The 17,527-nt window shown below is 40.7% G+C and overlaps 1 protein-coding gene across 2 annotated transcripts in view; it reads right to left on the bottom strand.

Annotated features, from left to right (window-relative positions):
* Positions 1-17,527, bottom strand: part of HECW1 (HECT, C2 and WW domain containing E3 ubiquitin protein ligase 1) — a 495,956-nt gene that overhangs the window by 263,192 nt on the left and 215,237 nt on the right. For both annotated transcript variants that reach the window (XM_004383962.1, XM_012557718.1), the window contains one exon: positions 9,084-9,408. In XM_004383962.1, coding sequence (XP_004384019.1) covers positions 9,084-9,408 — 325 coding nt within the window. The remainder of the gene's footprint in view (positions 1-9,083; positions 9,409-17,527) is intronic.

Below are 17,527 nucleotides of genomic sequence, written 5' to 3'. Positions count from 1 at the left end.
GTTTCCTAGGACTGCTGTAACAAAATACCACAAGATGGGTGGTTTAGAAGAACAGAAATTTATTGTCTAACAGTTGTGGAGCCTGGGAGTCTGAGATCAGGGTGTCAGCCATGTTGATTCCTTCTGAGGCTCTGAGGGAGAATCTGTTACATGCCTCTCTTCCAGCTTCTGGTATCTCCAGGTGTTCCTTGGCTTGCAGCTACAGCATCACTTACTCCTTCCTCTGTCTCCCTTCTCTTTTATAGGACACCACTCAGACTGGATTAGGAACCAACCTTTTTCGGTATGACCTCATGTTAACCTCACTGATGACATCTTCAAAGACTCTATTTCCAAACAGTCACATTCACAGGTAGAGGGGCTGGGATTTCAGCACATCTTTTAGGAGGACACAATTCAATCCATTACAGGGCCCATGTACTTCTCACTTAACCAGAAAGTAACCATCTGAGCTAGATGCTTCTGGGGCTGTGAGGAAAACCATGTTTCAGCATCCAAATCCACTTCAGGAGCTGAGGAACAATAAGACACAGGGTTCCTGAGGGCAGGAGGGGACAGGTCATGGCTGTCATTTTCAACACAAAGTTACCCTGAGGTTCATATCCTGTGTCAGGCTGGACTGAAGAAGCAGGTGGTGATAAGGTGCAAAGAGGATTGGATTTGCAAGGATTTTTTGTACCACTTACCAAGTGTGCCACTTCTATAGCCTCAGATTCCTCATCTGCAAAATGGGAGGCAGCAATAGCTCTGCCCACACATGGGAAGATTATATAAGATCATTGGTAAATGTCTTGTAATCTGCTATGCTGATCTTACATTCCTGGAGGCCCCTTCTCTTTGGCGAGATGATCGGGCCAAGCAATACCATCTCTGCCTCATTAACGATAAGAACTGTTTGCATCCCTTGGAAAATCACTTGTTTGTAAAATTTGCCTGTCTTTATATTCACAGTGTGTATACACAGCCCTGTCTGTGTTACTGAGATGATTGTATATGTCTTTTACAGTAATTGCCTCATTTCAGCAGAAAGGCATAATATTTTCCTAGCTCCCTGGGTCTTCAGTACAGATATAACCAGTCTCACACCCAGACAGAAATTTGTCTCAGTATGGCAATTCTCTAAAAGGTGGTATTTACCTGAATTTATCCACTCCAATCACCAGACTATTCACTTTAATAGTCATGGTCAGATGCCCACATACAGTAACTTTGAGAAGGAGGACGCTCATTCATGCACCAGATAAATGTGTATTGAGCACTTTACTCCATTCTAGGCATTGTGCTAAACCTTAGGGATACACTGGTGAACAAGACCTGCTCTATGCTCTTACGGAATTCCTAATCTTTTTGTTGCTGTTGTTAGCTTCTGTTGAGTTGGCCCCCAATTCATGGTGACTCCACGTACAATGGAACGAAATGCTGCCTGGTCTTGCACCATCCTCATGATCACTTGCAGATCAAACTGTGCTGTTGTGATCCACAGTGTTTTCATTGGCTGATTTTTGGAAGTAGATCACCAGGCCTTTTTTCCTAGTTTGTCTTAGCCTGGAAGCTCCACTGAAACCTGTTCAGCATCATAGCAACATGCAAGCCTCCACTGACAGACGGATGGTGGCTGCTCATGAGGTACACTGGCTGGGAATTGAACCTGGGTCTCCTTCTTGAAAGCAGAGGATGCTACCACTGAACCACCAATTACCCCATTAAGAACCAATAGTAACATATAAATAGGAGTATGAATCTAGGGTGAAAGTATAACAGTGATTGTTAGGATGGTGCAGGACCAGGTAGTGTCTCATTATGTTGTACACAGGGTCGCTCTAGTCGGAACCGACTCCATGGCACCTAACAACAACAGCAGCATGAGTCTAGGGCAGCGTATCTCAACCTCGGCACTATTGATATCTTGACCTGGACAATTCTTTGTTGTGAAGAAGCTGTCCTGTGCATTGTAGGATGTTTAGCAGCATCCCTGGCCTTTACCCACTAAATGCCACTAGCACCCCTCTCCCAGTTGTGACAACTAAAAATGTCTCCAGAAATTGCCAAATGTGCCCAGAGGTGGGGGCAAAATCAGCCTCGGTTGAGAACCACTGATCTGTGATTAAAAACAATCACCATAAGAACAATAAGAGAATGCATAATTTTTAAATAAACAGATCTATCCAATAGATAGCAGGAAAGGAAAAAAAAAAACAGTAAATAAAAAATACTAAATAAGATGGGGAAAAATAAGTCCTAATATAACAGTGGAGCCCTGATGGCACAGTGGTTAAGAGCTTGTTTGCTAACCAAAAGGTCAGCAGCTCAGTTTCACCAGGTGATCCTTGAAAACCCTATGGGGCAGTTCTACTCTGTCCTATAGGGTCACTATGAGTTGGAATCCACTCGACAGAAACGAGTTTGGTTTTTTGGTTTTAATATAACAGTAAGTGTAATAAATGTAAATGTGCTATACTAGCCAATTAAAAGTTAGAGATTTTCAGATCAGAATAAAACACAACACCAAAGAGTCACACTTAAAACAAGAAGAGTTAGAAAAGATTGAAAATAAAGAAAAAGTTTACACCGGATAAAAATGAAGCAAAACTAGAGTATCAATCTTATACCAAAACCAAACCTATTGCTGTTGAGTCAATTCTAACTCATAGCAACCCTGCAGGACAGAATAGAACTTCCTCATAGGGTTTTCAAGGCTGTAAATCTTTATGAAAGCAGACTACCACATCTTTCTTCCAAGGAGTGGCTGGTGGGTTCGAACTGCCAGCCTTTCGATTAGCAGCTGAGTGCTTAACCACTGCACCACCAGGGCTCCTTATCTTATAGCTACTAGAATAGAATTCAAGGCAAAGAATACCATAAGGAGCACAAATCTGAAAAAATGAACCATAGAGAAGATATAAATATCATGAACATTTATGCATGTAAGAATAGTCTCAAAGTATACGTCTTAGAGAAATGAAGGAAATTTTACCCACTCTATTAAAAAAAATGGAAGAACAAAGTGAGAAGGAAATCAGAATAGATATGAATGTTACAAGTAATAAGATTAAACTATTATATACGGAGCCTGGTGGCATAGTGTTTAAGAGCATGGCTGTTAACCAAAAGGTTGGTAGTTCAAATCCACTAACTACTCCTTGGAACCCTTCGGGGTAGTTCTACTCTGTCCTATAGGGTCTCTGTGAGTTGGAACTGACTCAACAGCAACTAGTCTGGAGTTTGTTTTGGTTTATTATACGTACATATGTGTACACAGATGTGCACTTGTACACACACACACATATATGTGTGTGTATATATATACATGGAGAGAGAGAATAGAAACAGAGACAGATAACTCTATTCATAGCAAAGAATACACAATCTTTTTGACCACACATGGAATACTTACCAAAATGGAGCAGGCAGAGGTCACAGAGGAAGCCTTAAAATATTTCAAAGAACCAAATTTGACACAAATCATAATCTCGAACTGCACACATGTGGAGCAACCAAGAAGGTATGGAAGGGAACATATATCCCCTGGCACCAATATATGCTGGTGCTTCAAAGATACTATTTTAGAGAATTTTTAATTTTAATTTTGCTCTAATTTATCATCTCTCTATTTGCTGAATTTTGAATGCATGAATGTATTCTATATTTATTATGTTTAATAATTTAGAAAATGCTAGCATGGCATAGGGAGAGCATGATTTAGCATGGTATAATAATGCATAAGATTTATTAAAATTTTAAATTAACAAGAAAGTGAGTTTTGCATCTCACCAGCATCTTATTAACATGTTATGCCTACTCTACCTATTCAATTATATTTTCATGATTTTAATTGCATATTTATTTCATATTAAGCAGTTTTAATAACGCCTGCTTCCAACAGAGTCAAAGGAATGGCTATTTTTAAAAAACAATAATCCTAATAAGGGTTTTAAGATATTAAATACTATCTTAATATTGGAATGTGAAATGAAGAGGTGAAAATATTTGTAAAGATAATTTCTCAATAATTTCTATTATGGTATCAATAGCATTCTATTGATTAGTAGTATAATTATATCCTTCAAATTATGTATCCTTAAGCCAATTATACAAAGCTGCTCCCTTAGCTTGAGTAAGCCATGGACATTGTCGAATCTTTAACCCTAAGTACAGGGCTAATAAACGAAACCAATTGCCATTGAGTCAGTTCCAATTCATGGCGACCCCATGTGTGTCAGAGTACAACTGTGATCCACAGGGTTTTCAATGGCTGATTTTTTGGAAGTAGATCACCAAGCCTTTCTTCCAAGGTGCCTCCTGGTGGGCTTGAACCTCCAGCCTTTCAGTTAGCAGCCAAGCACATTAACCATTTACACTACCCAGGGACTAATAAACAATTAGACTTTATTTGTCAAAGTCAAGTAGGTATTAAAAAAAAACAAAAAACAAAACTTGTTGCCGTTGAGTTGATTCTGACTCATAGGGACCCTACAGGACAGAGTAGAACTGCCGCATAAGGTTTCCAAGGAGCGGCTTATGGATTCGAACTGCTGCCCTTTCGGTTAGCAGCCGAGCTTCTAGCTTTCAACCACTGTGCCACCAGGGCTCCAACTAGGCATTATTGAATGAATAATTGCAAAATCTTTTATTGGAAATACTAATTTCTAACCAACCTGATCAAGTATTTGCTTTTGACCAAATCTGAAGTTTCTATTTACTGACATTTACAAAACACTCTCCAGGTCCCTGTTGGTTTGGTAAGAAGTCTTTGTCTATAATGCACACTTCAACAATTGAGGACACGTCTATGGGCTCAGGCTAGACTGAAGAAGCCTAGAAATTAGGGCAATTAGCTATGATGCATCCAGAGAATCAAGCTACCTGACAAGGTATATCAAGAATCTACTATGTATTGATTACCAGGCAGTAAACGCATTATCTCATCAATTCCTCTCAAGTGTCCTGAGAAGAAAGTTGCATTTTTTCTCCATTTTGGAGATGAAGAACCTGAAGCTCAGGAGACCATAACTGGCTGAGGCCATATATCTGGTGAGTGGCAGAGTCTGATTCTATACCAGGTCTATCTGTCACCAAAACCAATGATCTTTCCCTATCCTATGCCACCAGGGGAGAGAATCATTCATCGCTCTCATCTAGTACATCACAGACTGCTCCATAAATGAGGGCAAACAAATGGTATTTCATTTTTATACTAATAGTAATGTTATTGCTATTGTCCCATCGCTGGCTTCCTGTTTAAGGACAGCATTGGTGACATCCAAACATCTCATTCTGCTGTGGCAGAAGAGTCACGTTTACCTTAAGAGCTCTAGAGGTCATACAATGCCAAAGGCATCACAAACTTGGCCACAGTTGGACACGTACATGGTCCACTGATGTGGGATGGCCCATATTTGACACTGCACCAGAATGAGCCTGAGGTGTTCCTAAATCAGTGTAGGTTCCACCACCAGGGTACACAGCTCTATGGCCTTGGGAGTCCTGAATTAATGGTCCTTCATTTCTGAAATGACAGATTAGATGTAATTACCACCTTTAAAATTGTAGGGCTGGATCTATATGATTTGATCTTTAACAAGGCACTGCAAATCTGGAAGACAAGTTACTAAGAACTTACAAATTATGAACATTTAAGATCCACAGATAATTTTGGATTTGGAAATTGTGGAATGCTACACTGCTGAAAGTGTTGGCATTTGCATTAAATATCTTCACAGTTATATATCTGCAGCTACTATGAGAGTAACAAACTGCCCAATTAAGATTCTAAGACGGTGAGCTGTGTTTACTTTTGCCTCAGTCAAAATGTCATGTTAACACCAGACTTCTTCATGCATTCAGGGAGCTTCATGACACCTGATATTACCAACCACCCCTTCCTTTTTCTAACACCCTCTTCTCTTGTCTTCTATGACGTAGTCTCCTGGTTTTTGTCCTACATCTTCCTCACTCCTCCATCCCCTCTTTGAGTTCCCCCTCCTCTGCCTTTCTCTCTGACAGGGACTTCCTGTTCCTCTTTTTTCTACACACAATCTACAGGTAACATTTGCCACAGCTATGATGCCAGTGAGCCCAAATATGCACCTCCAGCATGGATCTATGGCTGAACTTCAGACCCATCCATTCCTTTACCATGGGTGGACACCCTTCGGGTGCTTCAGACTCAGTATGTTCCACAATGACCTCATCTCCTCCCCAGACACGCTCCTCTTGTCACTGTTCCTAACTTGGGGAATGGCCCCAACACCCATCAGCTGTGGAAGTATAGCAGTAAAGAGCTGATTCCAAGCTAGATGTGGGGCAAGATTGTAATCAACGTCACTGAATCGTACATGTAGAAACTGATGAATTGGTATATGCTCTGCTGTGTATATTCTCAACAATAACAAAAATAAAATAAAACACATTATATAAAAAAAAAATAGATGTGGGGTCAAAAACCGAATTATCTAAGATGCTAAATAGGTTAACATTCATAATTAAAGTTGGGGGGAGGGCTGTGGCAAAACCAAAGGATGCAGCCCAGTCTAAAGGGGGCAGCAGCTGCTCAACTCCAGGTGAATTCTATAGGCACGTGGAGTTACAGGCTCAGTTTGCCAAACTGGGAACTTTCTAGAAAGAAGCTAGAAATCTGAATTTCTATGTGAAATCTCTACATCTTTAAATGCTGATAATTAAATTGAAAACACAACGCTGTGGACTAAATAAAATATGGTGGGTGGCTGTTATTTTGCCATCTCCATTCTAGATCGATGGTTTTCAAACACTTTTATTCAAGAACTATTTTTCAAGCAAATTAAATTTTACCTGTTTGGAAGGAAGTTCAGTGTAGCGAATAACAACTACTCATGTAAAAAACTTCAAAAATTATGTTTTCCCTTCTTTACAATAATACGTGTATTGTAAATATGCTAACTAAGCTGATTGCAAAACCCGTGAGAGATCCAAACATATTTCCCTGACAGCTAGTTAGTCAAAAAAAAAATCTCCTTTATTTTATCAGAAAAAAAATGGTCCAGGTTGTTAAAATACTCATAACAAAGCATTACCTCTTGTGATACTGGATGTTGTTATATCTGACACTGTGTGTCTGAGTGTTTGTAAACAATGCATTGCACAGACTCACAGCAGAAGGCCTGACTTCAGTTAGCTGGTGGGTGACTCTCTGAGATTTACATGATGCTTCCCAACAATTACGCCTTTGCTTGCTGATTTACTGAGAAGGTGAATGCGTCCATTTCCACAACACCTGATTCTAACATGTCAAATAGATGAATTCCTTTAACGTAAATTTATTCTCACAATTTCAAATCTGTAAAATTAATTTAAAACCAATCAATGAGAACGGTGAAACTTTTATAAAAAGTTGCATCAGCATCAAATTTATTTGCATAGTTTGGTTTGTTTGCAGACTGGAGAAAAATCAGGTAGAGAAATGTCTCCTCTTCTCATGAACTTTCAACTTCGGAACTTTCATAATTTTGAATAAAGCTATGCCTAAGATAAAGCAGGAGCCCTGGTGGTGCAGTGGTTAAGCACTCGGCTGCTAACCAAAAGGCTGGCAGTTCGAATCCACCAGCTACTCCTTGGAAACCCAATGGGGCAGTTCTACTGTCTTACGGTGTCACTACGAGTCAGAATCAGCTTGACAGCAATGGACTTTTTGGTTTAATTTAAGACAAAGCAAGTCACCTATCTTCACCACCATAGGCTTGCACGGTCACTTCCCTTTCCACCATCATACTGTTCCTTGGTCTGTGGTGTACTTGCTCTGACAATATGTTTAATTCCATCATGTCTTCTGAATACAAGAGCAGTAAAAATGCTGAATGGGAGCAGTGGTGGTTCAGTGGTAGAATTCTCATCTTCCATGCAGGAGACCCGGGTTTGATTCCCAGCCAATGTACCTCATGTGCAGCCACCACCAGTTTGTCAGTGGTGTCTTGTGTGCTGCTGTGATGCTGAACAGGTTTAGCTGAGCTTCCAGACTGAGACAGAATAGGAAGAAAGGCCTGGCAATCTATTTCTGAAAATCAGCCTATGAAAATCTTATGGATCACAACAGTCTAATCCCCAACCAATCATGGGAATGATTCAGGACCAAGTAATACTTTATTCCATTGAGCATGGGGTCACCATGAGTTGGAAGCCTACTCAATGGCAGCTAGCAACCACACAAGAATATTGAAAGAGCTGGTAAAAAGAGGCCTATGATTATATTAGAAACAAAAGTGAAATTACCTCCACGTAGATGTGTGTACTTTGGTTGTCTGTTTGGTGTTGCTTTGGTCTATAAACACATGGATTTAAAAACAGGCTTTTGATATTAATTTATTTACCAGCAGAAGAGCTTCTGTAGTTGCAAATGGTAATGACATTTGTGTTTAAACACACCTCTATCTCATGATTTTCTTCCACTGGCTAGAGATGGCAGGAGAAACTTTATTGTGTGGTCTGCAGAAAGGCAAGATAATGCCTTGGGGGATGGGTCTTCAGTGTGTTAAAATCTGGTGCATGACACATCTGATGGTGCATTCTAATTAAATTAATTACAATATTAAAGCATATGTGAGATGGTTAATTTTATGTGTCAACTTGGCTAGGCTATAGTGCCCCATTGTTTGGTCAAACATTAGTCTAGATATTGCTATGAAGGTAGGTACATGTGATTAACATTTGAATCAGCTGTCCTTAAGTAGATTACCTTCCATAATGTGCACGGGCCTCAAATGAACTGTTGAAAGCCTTAAGAACAAAAACTGGTTTACCAAGGAGAAGGATTCTGCCTCAAGACTGTAACTTACATATCCTGCTGGAGTTTCCACCTGCCATCTGTCCTATGGACTTGAGACTTTCCAGCCCCCACAACTGCATGACCAATTCTTTAAAATAAATCTCTCTCTATATAACTTACTGGTTCTGTTTCTCTGGAGAACCCTGACTAATACAATATCTAAAAGTGAAATATGAATAATATACTTGTCGAACTCCCAAACCACACCCATAAGACTGTATTTCTGTGGAACGTTGTCCGCTGGTCCTGCTAAGTCAGTGGCCCAGTCAGGTGACACTGCACTTACCAATGAGGTACATGCCTATCCAGTCTCCAGCGTCCACTTCCTCCTTTATGTCCCAGTGGATCACCAGATCCTGTGAGTGCCCTATGGAGTAGTAGGAGCTGCTGACCGTGAGTGTGGAGCGGCTGTCTGAGGTGACCAGGTCAGTGTCACTCGTGGAGCGGGGGATGGTGACGGCGTCGTGGGGGCCGTTCCTGACGTCCGCGTTGTGGAACTGGTCGGGGTTGTAGCTGTAGCGGAGCGGTTCCTTGCACCGGCGCCGGCTCTGTGAGTTCCTCGATGGAGATGCCATGGCCGCCAGGCCCAAAAACCTGTTCTGGTAGAGATTCTGTGGGGGCAAACAGATAACCAGCAGGTCAGGAGATGCCAGTAATGAAAGATGTGCTCGAAGAAACTAGCTGTTCCTGAGCCTCCCTCCTTGGCAGACTTGAAACATGACAATGAACATTCTCCTCATAGCAAATTCTGTAGCTCTAGGTTCACACAGGGAAGACGAGAACAAAAATATGGGTTCATCAAGGGGTCACTATTTCCATACTCTGTTGGAGCCCTGGTGGCGCAGTGGTTAAGAGCTATGGCTGCTAACCAAAAGATCGGCAGTTTAAAACCACCAACTGCTCCTTGGAAACCCTACTGGGCAGTTCTACTTGGTCCTATAGGGTTGCCTCTCCCAGCCCCCTCCAACCTACCTGTGATTAGAAGGGCTGGAATGTGTGTAGAATGGCCCGGAACAAGTCAGTGCCCCCAAAACAAAGTGCCATCTCTTGAGTTCCCCAAAACAAATTCAATTAGATTCAATTGTATCCTCCTTTAGGGTGAATGATGGTTATTATCACTTAACATTTTAGCCATCCCTGCAGCATTCAAGTCCCAACACCACAGCCCAGAATGAGAGGTGGTCCCTGATGTGTGGGAGGCCATTCTTCTCCATTTAGAGCCCTTTTACTTATAGAATGTCTCCACGTCATCTGAAATTCCTATAAAGAATTCAGACATCCTACTAATCTTTCTCAAACACCACAATTTTCAATAAAATTCAGTCTCAAAGGACTGTTTCTCCCTCAGAGCCAATATTATGGTAGAAAACATTGCACTTTATGATAAAAAAAATGCATGTTTACAACATTGAGCACTGAGCATGAGCTGAGTTGATACAGAGCAATAGCTTGATTGTTTTGGATACAGACTACCTTTAAACCATGAAAGGAAGAACATCACAAAAATTTGTACAGGGAATTGGTCTGAACAAGCAAGGCAATTCTGCCTTCATCAAAATATATTAAAATTGGGGTTTAAATGTATACCCTTAGGCTTCCTGGCTATAAATGTACATGCTGTTCTATAATTAATAATGCTTCAGTTTTCAAGAAGAGAAAATTAAGGCCAAAAAAGTATTTAATCATACGGTTTAGATCCCAGGGATGTACACACCAATCAATGCAAGTTATTGACTTTTTGCTTACCAGCCAGGAGAACCAGACCAGAGCATCAGTCTACTCTTTAAATTACATAAGTCTATTTAGTAGTAATTTAGGTCTGCACTTTTTCTATCTTTCAAGACCAGGGCACTTGTAAAAAGCCCATTAACCTGGTAAAGCAAGGCGTTGGCATCCTGAGTCTCAGTCCTTCGTGGCCACGTGGCAGGCATTTTCATTCATCATTTGTGTCTCTTGTTAGGAATTCTTCTAGCTCTGCTGATGGTAACCATGGTATTACTATGTGCAGAAAAGCCACACTTAGGAAAGCATCTCATCACACTGTTGGTGCCAATGTCCGATGTTTTATAAAATGCTTGTCACTACAATGGTATGAAAACAGATGGACCGTGTGTTGCCTGGAAACCAGCCCTCCTCTCAGGAAGGAAGGCCAAGTGTGGAGCCCGAGGACAGCCCACCCCCTCACAGGCACTGCAGTGATTCTGGGTAGGCTGGGGAGGATCTCTGGAAACTAACCATCCTTCAGGGGGCTGTTATGGATTGAGTTGTATCCTCTCACCCCCAAAATATGTGTTGGGATCCTAGTCCCTATACCTGTGGATATGATCCAGTTTGGAAATAGGGTATTTTTTATGCTAATTAGATCATGACCCAGTAGGGTGGGTTCTAAATCTAATCACTTCTGAGTTCTAAGGGGGAGCAGAGAGGCACACACACGAGGGGAAGACAGACACCATGTGAGGATCATGGACAAGCGAAAGAACCAAGGAATGCCTGGGACTACTGACAAGGAAGCCATCTACATGGCCGAGACCTTGATTTGAACATTTAGCCTTTAGAATTATGAGAAAATACATTTCTGTTCTTTAAAGCAACCCACTTGTGGTATTTCTGTTACAGCAGCACTAGATAACTAAGACGGGTTATATCCAGAGCTCTTCGTAAAACCTCCAAAATAAAAAAGCTGTTGCTAGAGGATAAACTTACTTCAGTTTACAAATACTTTATGAGGACCAATAACATCTTACAGTATTCTTATGAAGATTAAAAACTACTTGGAATTAAATGAAATAATCATGTATGTAATTATGGGTTTTTGCTTTGGAGTTAGACCAAATCATGGTTAAAACCAGTGCAGCACCTACCAATTTCCCAGCTGTGTGCCCCTCGGTAACTTATTTAATCCTTCTGGACCTCAGTTTCCTCATTTGTAAAATGGGGTTATTCTGAAAATTTAGGGAAATAATGTAAGTCGAGGTCTTTGCCAAATGTCCCTTCACATCATCCTCAGTGTCCTCACACTTAAAATTCATTTTGCAACGAACCTACAAATTGTTCTAGTCATGGACCACTTAGTTTCCTTACGAAATCGAAATTGTAAATGTTGAACAGCCTGGTGTGTTTGTGAAGGTGCGCTATATACCAGTTTTTTGGGGAGGGATGTCTCCCTTCATTTGTAAGCTTTTTGCTTCAGTAGGACATTTTTGCCCTAGTGTTCAGGAGGCTGACAGGCAGACTTTTATCCATGTGGTTTCAGTCAGAGCCTCAAGAAGATTACAGCATGTTTCTCTTTCATTGGAGCCCTGGTGGTGCAGTGGTTAAGAGCTACAGCTGCTAACCAAGAGGTCAGCAGTTCGACTCTACCAGCTGCTCCTTGGAAACCCTATGGGCAGTTCTACTGTGTCCTATATGGTTGCTATGAGTTGAAATCAACTCCACAGCAATGGGTTTGGTTTTTCTGGTTTTGGTTCTCTTTCACTGAAGGCAAACATTCTGCTGTGGTAACTGTCAAATTACACCAGTGATCACCGTCCACCTCGTGAGAACAAAGGTACTGAAAGAAACATTAGTCAAGGAGGATGTTTGTTGGTAATTTACTAAGTTGTTATAATGACATTTGCCGGGAATGAGAAGGCCAACCTCAGAGCGGTTCCTTGAAGACCATGCTCTCTCAGCCTTCCATGTCTTGGCACATGTCCTCCCCATTCATACTTGCAGGAAAGATTTGTATTTCTTCTTCAAGATTATTCTCCAGAACCAACTCTGTTGAAACCTCTCATTGTGTCCCTCTCCACACCCAAGAGACCAGGGCATTCTGCTTTGTGATCCCACAGGAATCCCATTTTCTTGCAAGGATTCGTATTGTAGCCCCACTAGCTGACATGTCCATGTGCACCCTTAGACCCCTGAGGCCAGCGTGTCTGTTTTCTCCTCTTTGTATCCCCAGTATTTGGCACAGTTCCTGGCATATAAAAGACCCTCAAAACTTTAATTCATATAATTCTTTTTATTCAATCATATCCCTGCTTGTTCCAGGAAGGGTTTAAGGAGGGCTTATAAAGATAGATAAAATACAGAAAGATATGATCACTTCATAGTAGGTAGTGCAGGGAGAGAAGAAAATAAAGATAAGGCAAAAAGATATGTAAGAAGGAGGCTAACATAAAACTGCATTCCATCTTGCCCTGAACACGTATATGGTTAAAAGATTAACAATCACTTCTTAAATGCAGCAGGGGGATGGAGTTGGCTGCCCAACATTTGAGTCCTTTGTGGCCATGTTTTTTCCAGGTATTCTCAGGTGTATCTAGCTTACAGTATAGAATCAGTGGGCTGGAAGAAGCAATTTAATCAATCTCCCTTCACATCTGAACTGTGGGAGATAGACGAAGATCTGTTCGGTTTTTATATTGCCCTGGTTAAAAGATCACTGTTCCCAGACAGTAATTCCTATGTTTTGCAAGGCTGAACTTCTTCCTAATCTCTAATGCAAATCTTATCTGACAGTAGAAGAACTCCCTTCTTCTTCCTCTCTGCAAAGGGGCCTGGGACTCTCCATTCTCTTTCTGAACAGAATGCTCCCACCTTTCTTTCTATCCCACCAAATAACTCAAGTGTCTTTTACCTTTTCCTACAATTGGTAGTTCAGTGGTAGAAGTCTTGCCTTTCAGATGGGAGATCTAGATTTGACTCCTGGCTAATGCACCTCATGCCCAGCCACCACCTGTCTGTGCATGGAGGCTTGAATGTTGCTAAGATGCTTAAAAGTTATCAGCAGAGCTTCCAGTTAAGACAGACTAGGAAGAAAGGCCTGGTGATCTACTTCTGAAAATGAGCCAATGAAAACCAATCACAATGGTCTGATCCACAATCGATCATGGGCATGGCACAGGCCTGGGCAGCGTTTTGTTCTGTTGTGCATGAAGTCGCCATGAGTTGGGGTCAACTTGACGGCAGCTAACAACAACTACACCTTCAGTTATAAGCAACATTACACTGATAAGAGGATTGCAAGAACATCAGCAAACGTTCAAGCAACATTGTAATTTTCTAATTACTGGTTGTGATCAAGGGTTTATAGTCATGTTGTTGTTACTAGGTGCCATCGAGTTGGTTCCTACTCATAGCAACCCTATGTACAGTAGAATGGAAGCACTCCCTGGTCCTGTACCATCCTCACAATTGTTGCTATTTTGAGCCCATTGTTGCAGCCACTGTGTCAGTCCACCTCGTTGAAGATCTTCTTCTTTTTTGCTAACCCTCTACTTTACCAAGCATGATGTCCTCCAGGGACTGGTCCCTCCTGACAACATGTCGAAAGTACATGAGATGAAGTCTTGCCATCCTGGCTTCTAAGGAGCATTCCGGCTGTACTTCTTCTAAGACAGATTTGTTCATTCTTCTGGCAGTCCATGGTATATCCAATATTCTTCAACAAAATAGCGTCAATTCTTCTTTGGTCTTCCTTACTCATTTTCTAGCTTTTGCAAGCATATGAGGCAATTGAAAACACTGTGGCATGGGTCAGGCACAACTTAGTCTTCAAAGTGACATCTTTGCTTTTTTAACATTTTAAAGAGGTCTTTTGTGGCAGATTTGCCCGACGCAATACATCATTTGGTTTCTTGGCTGCTGCTTCCATGAGCATTGATTGTGGATCCAAGGAAAATGAAATCCTTGACAACTTCAATCTTTTCTCCCTTTATGATGATGTTGCTTATTGGTCCAGTTGTGAGGATTTTTGTTTTCTTTATGTTGAGGTGTAATCCATACTGAAGGTTGTAGTCTTTGATCTTCATCAGTAAGTGCTTCAAGTCCTCTTTGCTTTCAGCAAGCAAGGGTGCATAATGCAGGTTGTTAATGAGTCTTCCTCCAATCCTGATGCCCCATTCCTCTTCATATAATCCAGCTTCTCAGATTATTTGCTCAGCATACAGATTCAGTAAGTATGGTGAAAGGATACAACCATGACATACACCTCTCCTAACTTTAAACCATGCAGTATTCCCTTGTTTTGTTCAAATGACTGCCTGTTGGTCTATGTACAGGTTCCTCATGAGCACAATCAAGTGTTCTGGAATTCCCATTCTTTCCAACGTTATCCATAATTTGTTATGAGCCACACAGTCAAATGCCTTTGCATAGTCAATAAAACACAGGTAAACATTTTTCTGGTATTCTCTGCTTTCAGCCAAGACCCATCTGACATTAACAATGATATCCCTCATTCCACATCCTCTTCTGAATCTGGCTTGAATTTCTGGCAGTTCCCTGTTGATTTACTGCTGCAACCGTTTTTGAATTCTCTTCAGCAAAATTTTACTTGCGTGTGATATTAATGATATTATTCGATAGGTTCCAATAGAATAGATTTTAATTGACCCTTGAAAAAGAGGATCCAATGAGGGAATCACTGAAAACAGTGTAATCACACTGTGCAAATAGCCCCACTGTATAGCGAGTAAGAGTCCATCTGTTGGTTTTTTTCCCATTTGTAGCAGAGCATCCATTATGATGTTTTGTTTATTTGTTTTGCTTTTCAGCTTAAATAGCAGAGTAATTGTTGAACTGTTTTGTTGATTAAGTGTTATGTTTTTGGAATTTTTTTCAAAAAATCTTGGAACAAGCATTGCATGTTTAATATGTTTTAAGAAACTGTTATGCAGTACAGCACATTCGCAGAAACAAAACCTTCTTCGGAAAGGAGTTAGAATCTCAAAAGCAGAAAATCATGACTTCTAGGGAGAGAACACATTATTATGCATGATTTTTTTTTTTTTTTAAGAACAGAGAGACAAAAGATTCTGCTGTGTCAATTTCTATCTGACAAAGTCATTAATAGCTTTTCTGTTTTGAAATATAAAGCAATGAGTGAGTGCCATCTCAGAAATGAAAATAAAGGAGACAAAAGGCATATCTATAATAGAGAACATGATTCTTAAAAATTGCCTCTGCACTAAGAAATAAAAAATTGTAAGTGAAAAATATAGGCCACAAAGGAAACTTCATTAAAGTATGTGAGTTGAGGTTACAGAAGCTGGCATTATTTAGTCAGGAGAAGGAGCATAATAGCTTTTGAGCCCATGAGTGGATTTCATTTTGAACAAATAGATGCCTGAAGCTTTTTTATCCTACACTCAGCTGGTTATGCTGCCGGGGGTAATGGATCTTTTTAAAATTTACATGTAACTTGTCTCTTTCCACAAAGGATTTGAGAAAATGTATCACAAAAGAAATGTACAATGGAGTAGGAAAATATAAAACAGACAGAGATCAGGAAATTGCAATAAGAAAGAAGATCATAATAATTTCTGAGCATTTACTCTATACAGGAGACTTTGTACATTATCTCATTAAAACTCTAACAAGTATTACTCTTCCCATACTGGTGAGAAATCTGGTTCATCAAGCTTAATAAACATTCCCAAGGCCACACATTCTGTTGCTGTAAGTTGGAACCAACTCACTGGCACCTGTAACAACAAGGCCACATATCTTGCAGCCAAATATGGGGGTTTGAGCCTATGTTATCAGTGTTGTTGTTAGGTGCCGTCGTGTTGACTAACTGAGCTAACAATTACTCAGTCTATTTATCCACCACTTTGACCATTTGCAATGTGAAGCTAACAGGCAGATCACACCCTGTTTTGAGAGCCTAGTAGTCATGCTAAGGAGCCCTGGTGGCACAACAGTTAAGCACTCAGCTGCTAACCAAAAAGTTGGCGGTTCGAACCCACCCAGTAGCTGTGAGGGAGAAAAACCTGGAGATCTGCTCCTGCAAAGTGTACAGTATAGAAAACCTTATAGGGCAGTTCTACTCTGTCACATGGGGTAGCTATGATATGTTATCAGTGGGCACTCGTAAGCACTCTTAAGCGCTCCCTCCAAGTTACAACATTGGCTGACAATAGTTGCAGTAACTGAGATTCAGAAACGTTGAGCTTCTTTGGCAGCCAAGAAGATAAAAGGAAAGCTTAATTCTCATGATCAGAATATTGGACTATTCTTCTCCATCCGTATTCTTAATAAAATGCTTCATCTTTGACTTGAGGTAGGGAACACCATGCAATGTGGAGGACAATATCTTAAAATACTTTTTTTTAAGGCATACGTACAGTGTAAGATTATTTGTAACAGTTGTTGATAAAAATCAAGATGGTAATATGAATAGAGTTTATTAGGGGCTGAACTAACATGGTTTAAACTCTGTTGCCTTCTGACCACATTCGAAAGTCCACTTAAGTTACTCCACCCTTCATGCTCCCATCTTCCTCACTCTCAGTTCAGTGCCTCTTCTCAATTCCATATACCTGTCTCTGATCCTGATACAAATACAACCAGAGTCTGAAAAATGTGTTCTGTCTAAAACAGTCTTACTTGTTAATTTATTTCTTATCAGTGTCCCCTTACTAGAGGACAGGCACCAAGGCAGCAGGGTCCTTGTCTAGACCCCTCAGATCTGTAATTCTAGTGAAAATAGTGACCGATGAAAATGGAATGGGTACTCAGTATACATTTTGTTGAACGAATAAGTGAACGAATGAATGTGTGGGCAATGTATAGGTGCATCTGCCTCCCGGGCCTCAGAGCCACGATATGATGCTCCGCTCCTTGAGCTTAGGAACCCTGCTAAGTGCTTATTTTTATGTATACACAGGACTTAGTGCTTAGAACCTTGAGTTACTGACTGTGTACTTAGCTGTTTCCTTAATTACATTGGTGAGGATCAGG

Source organism: Trichechus manatus, unplaced genomic scaffold (assembly GCF_000243295.1).
Source record: "Trichechus manatus latirostris isolate Lorelei unplaced genomic scaffold, TriManLat1.0 scaffold00114, whole genome shotgun sequence".
In the NCBI taxonomy this organism is placed as follows: domain Eukaryota; kingdom Metazoa; phylum Chordata; class Mammalia; order Sirenia; family Trichechidae; genus Trichechus; species Trichechus manatus.
The sequence above is the reverse complement of the archived record's forward strand: the minus strand, read 5'-3'. Positions and strand labels throughout refer to the sequence as shown.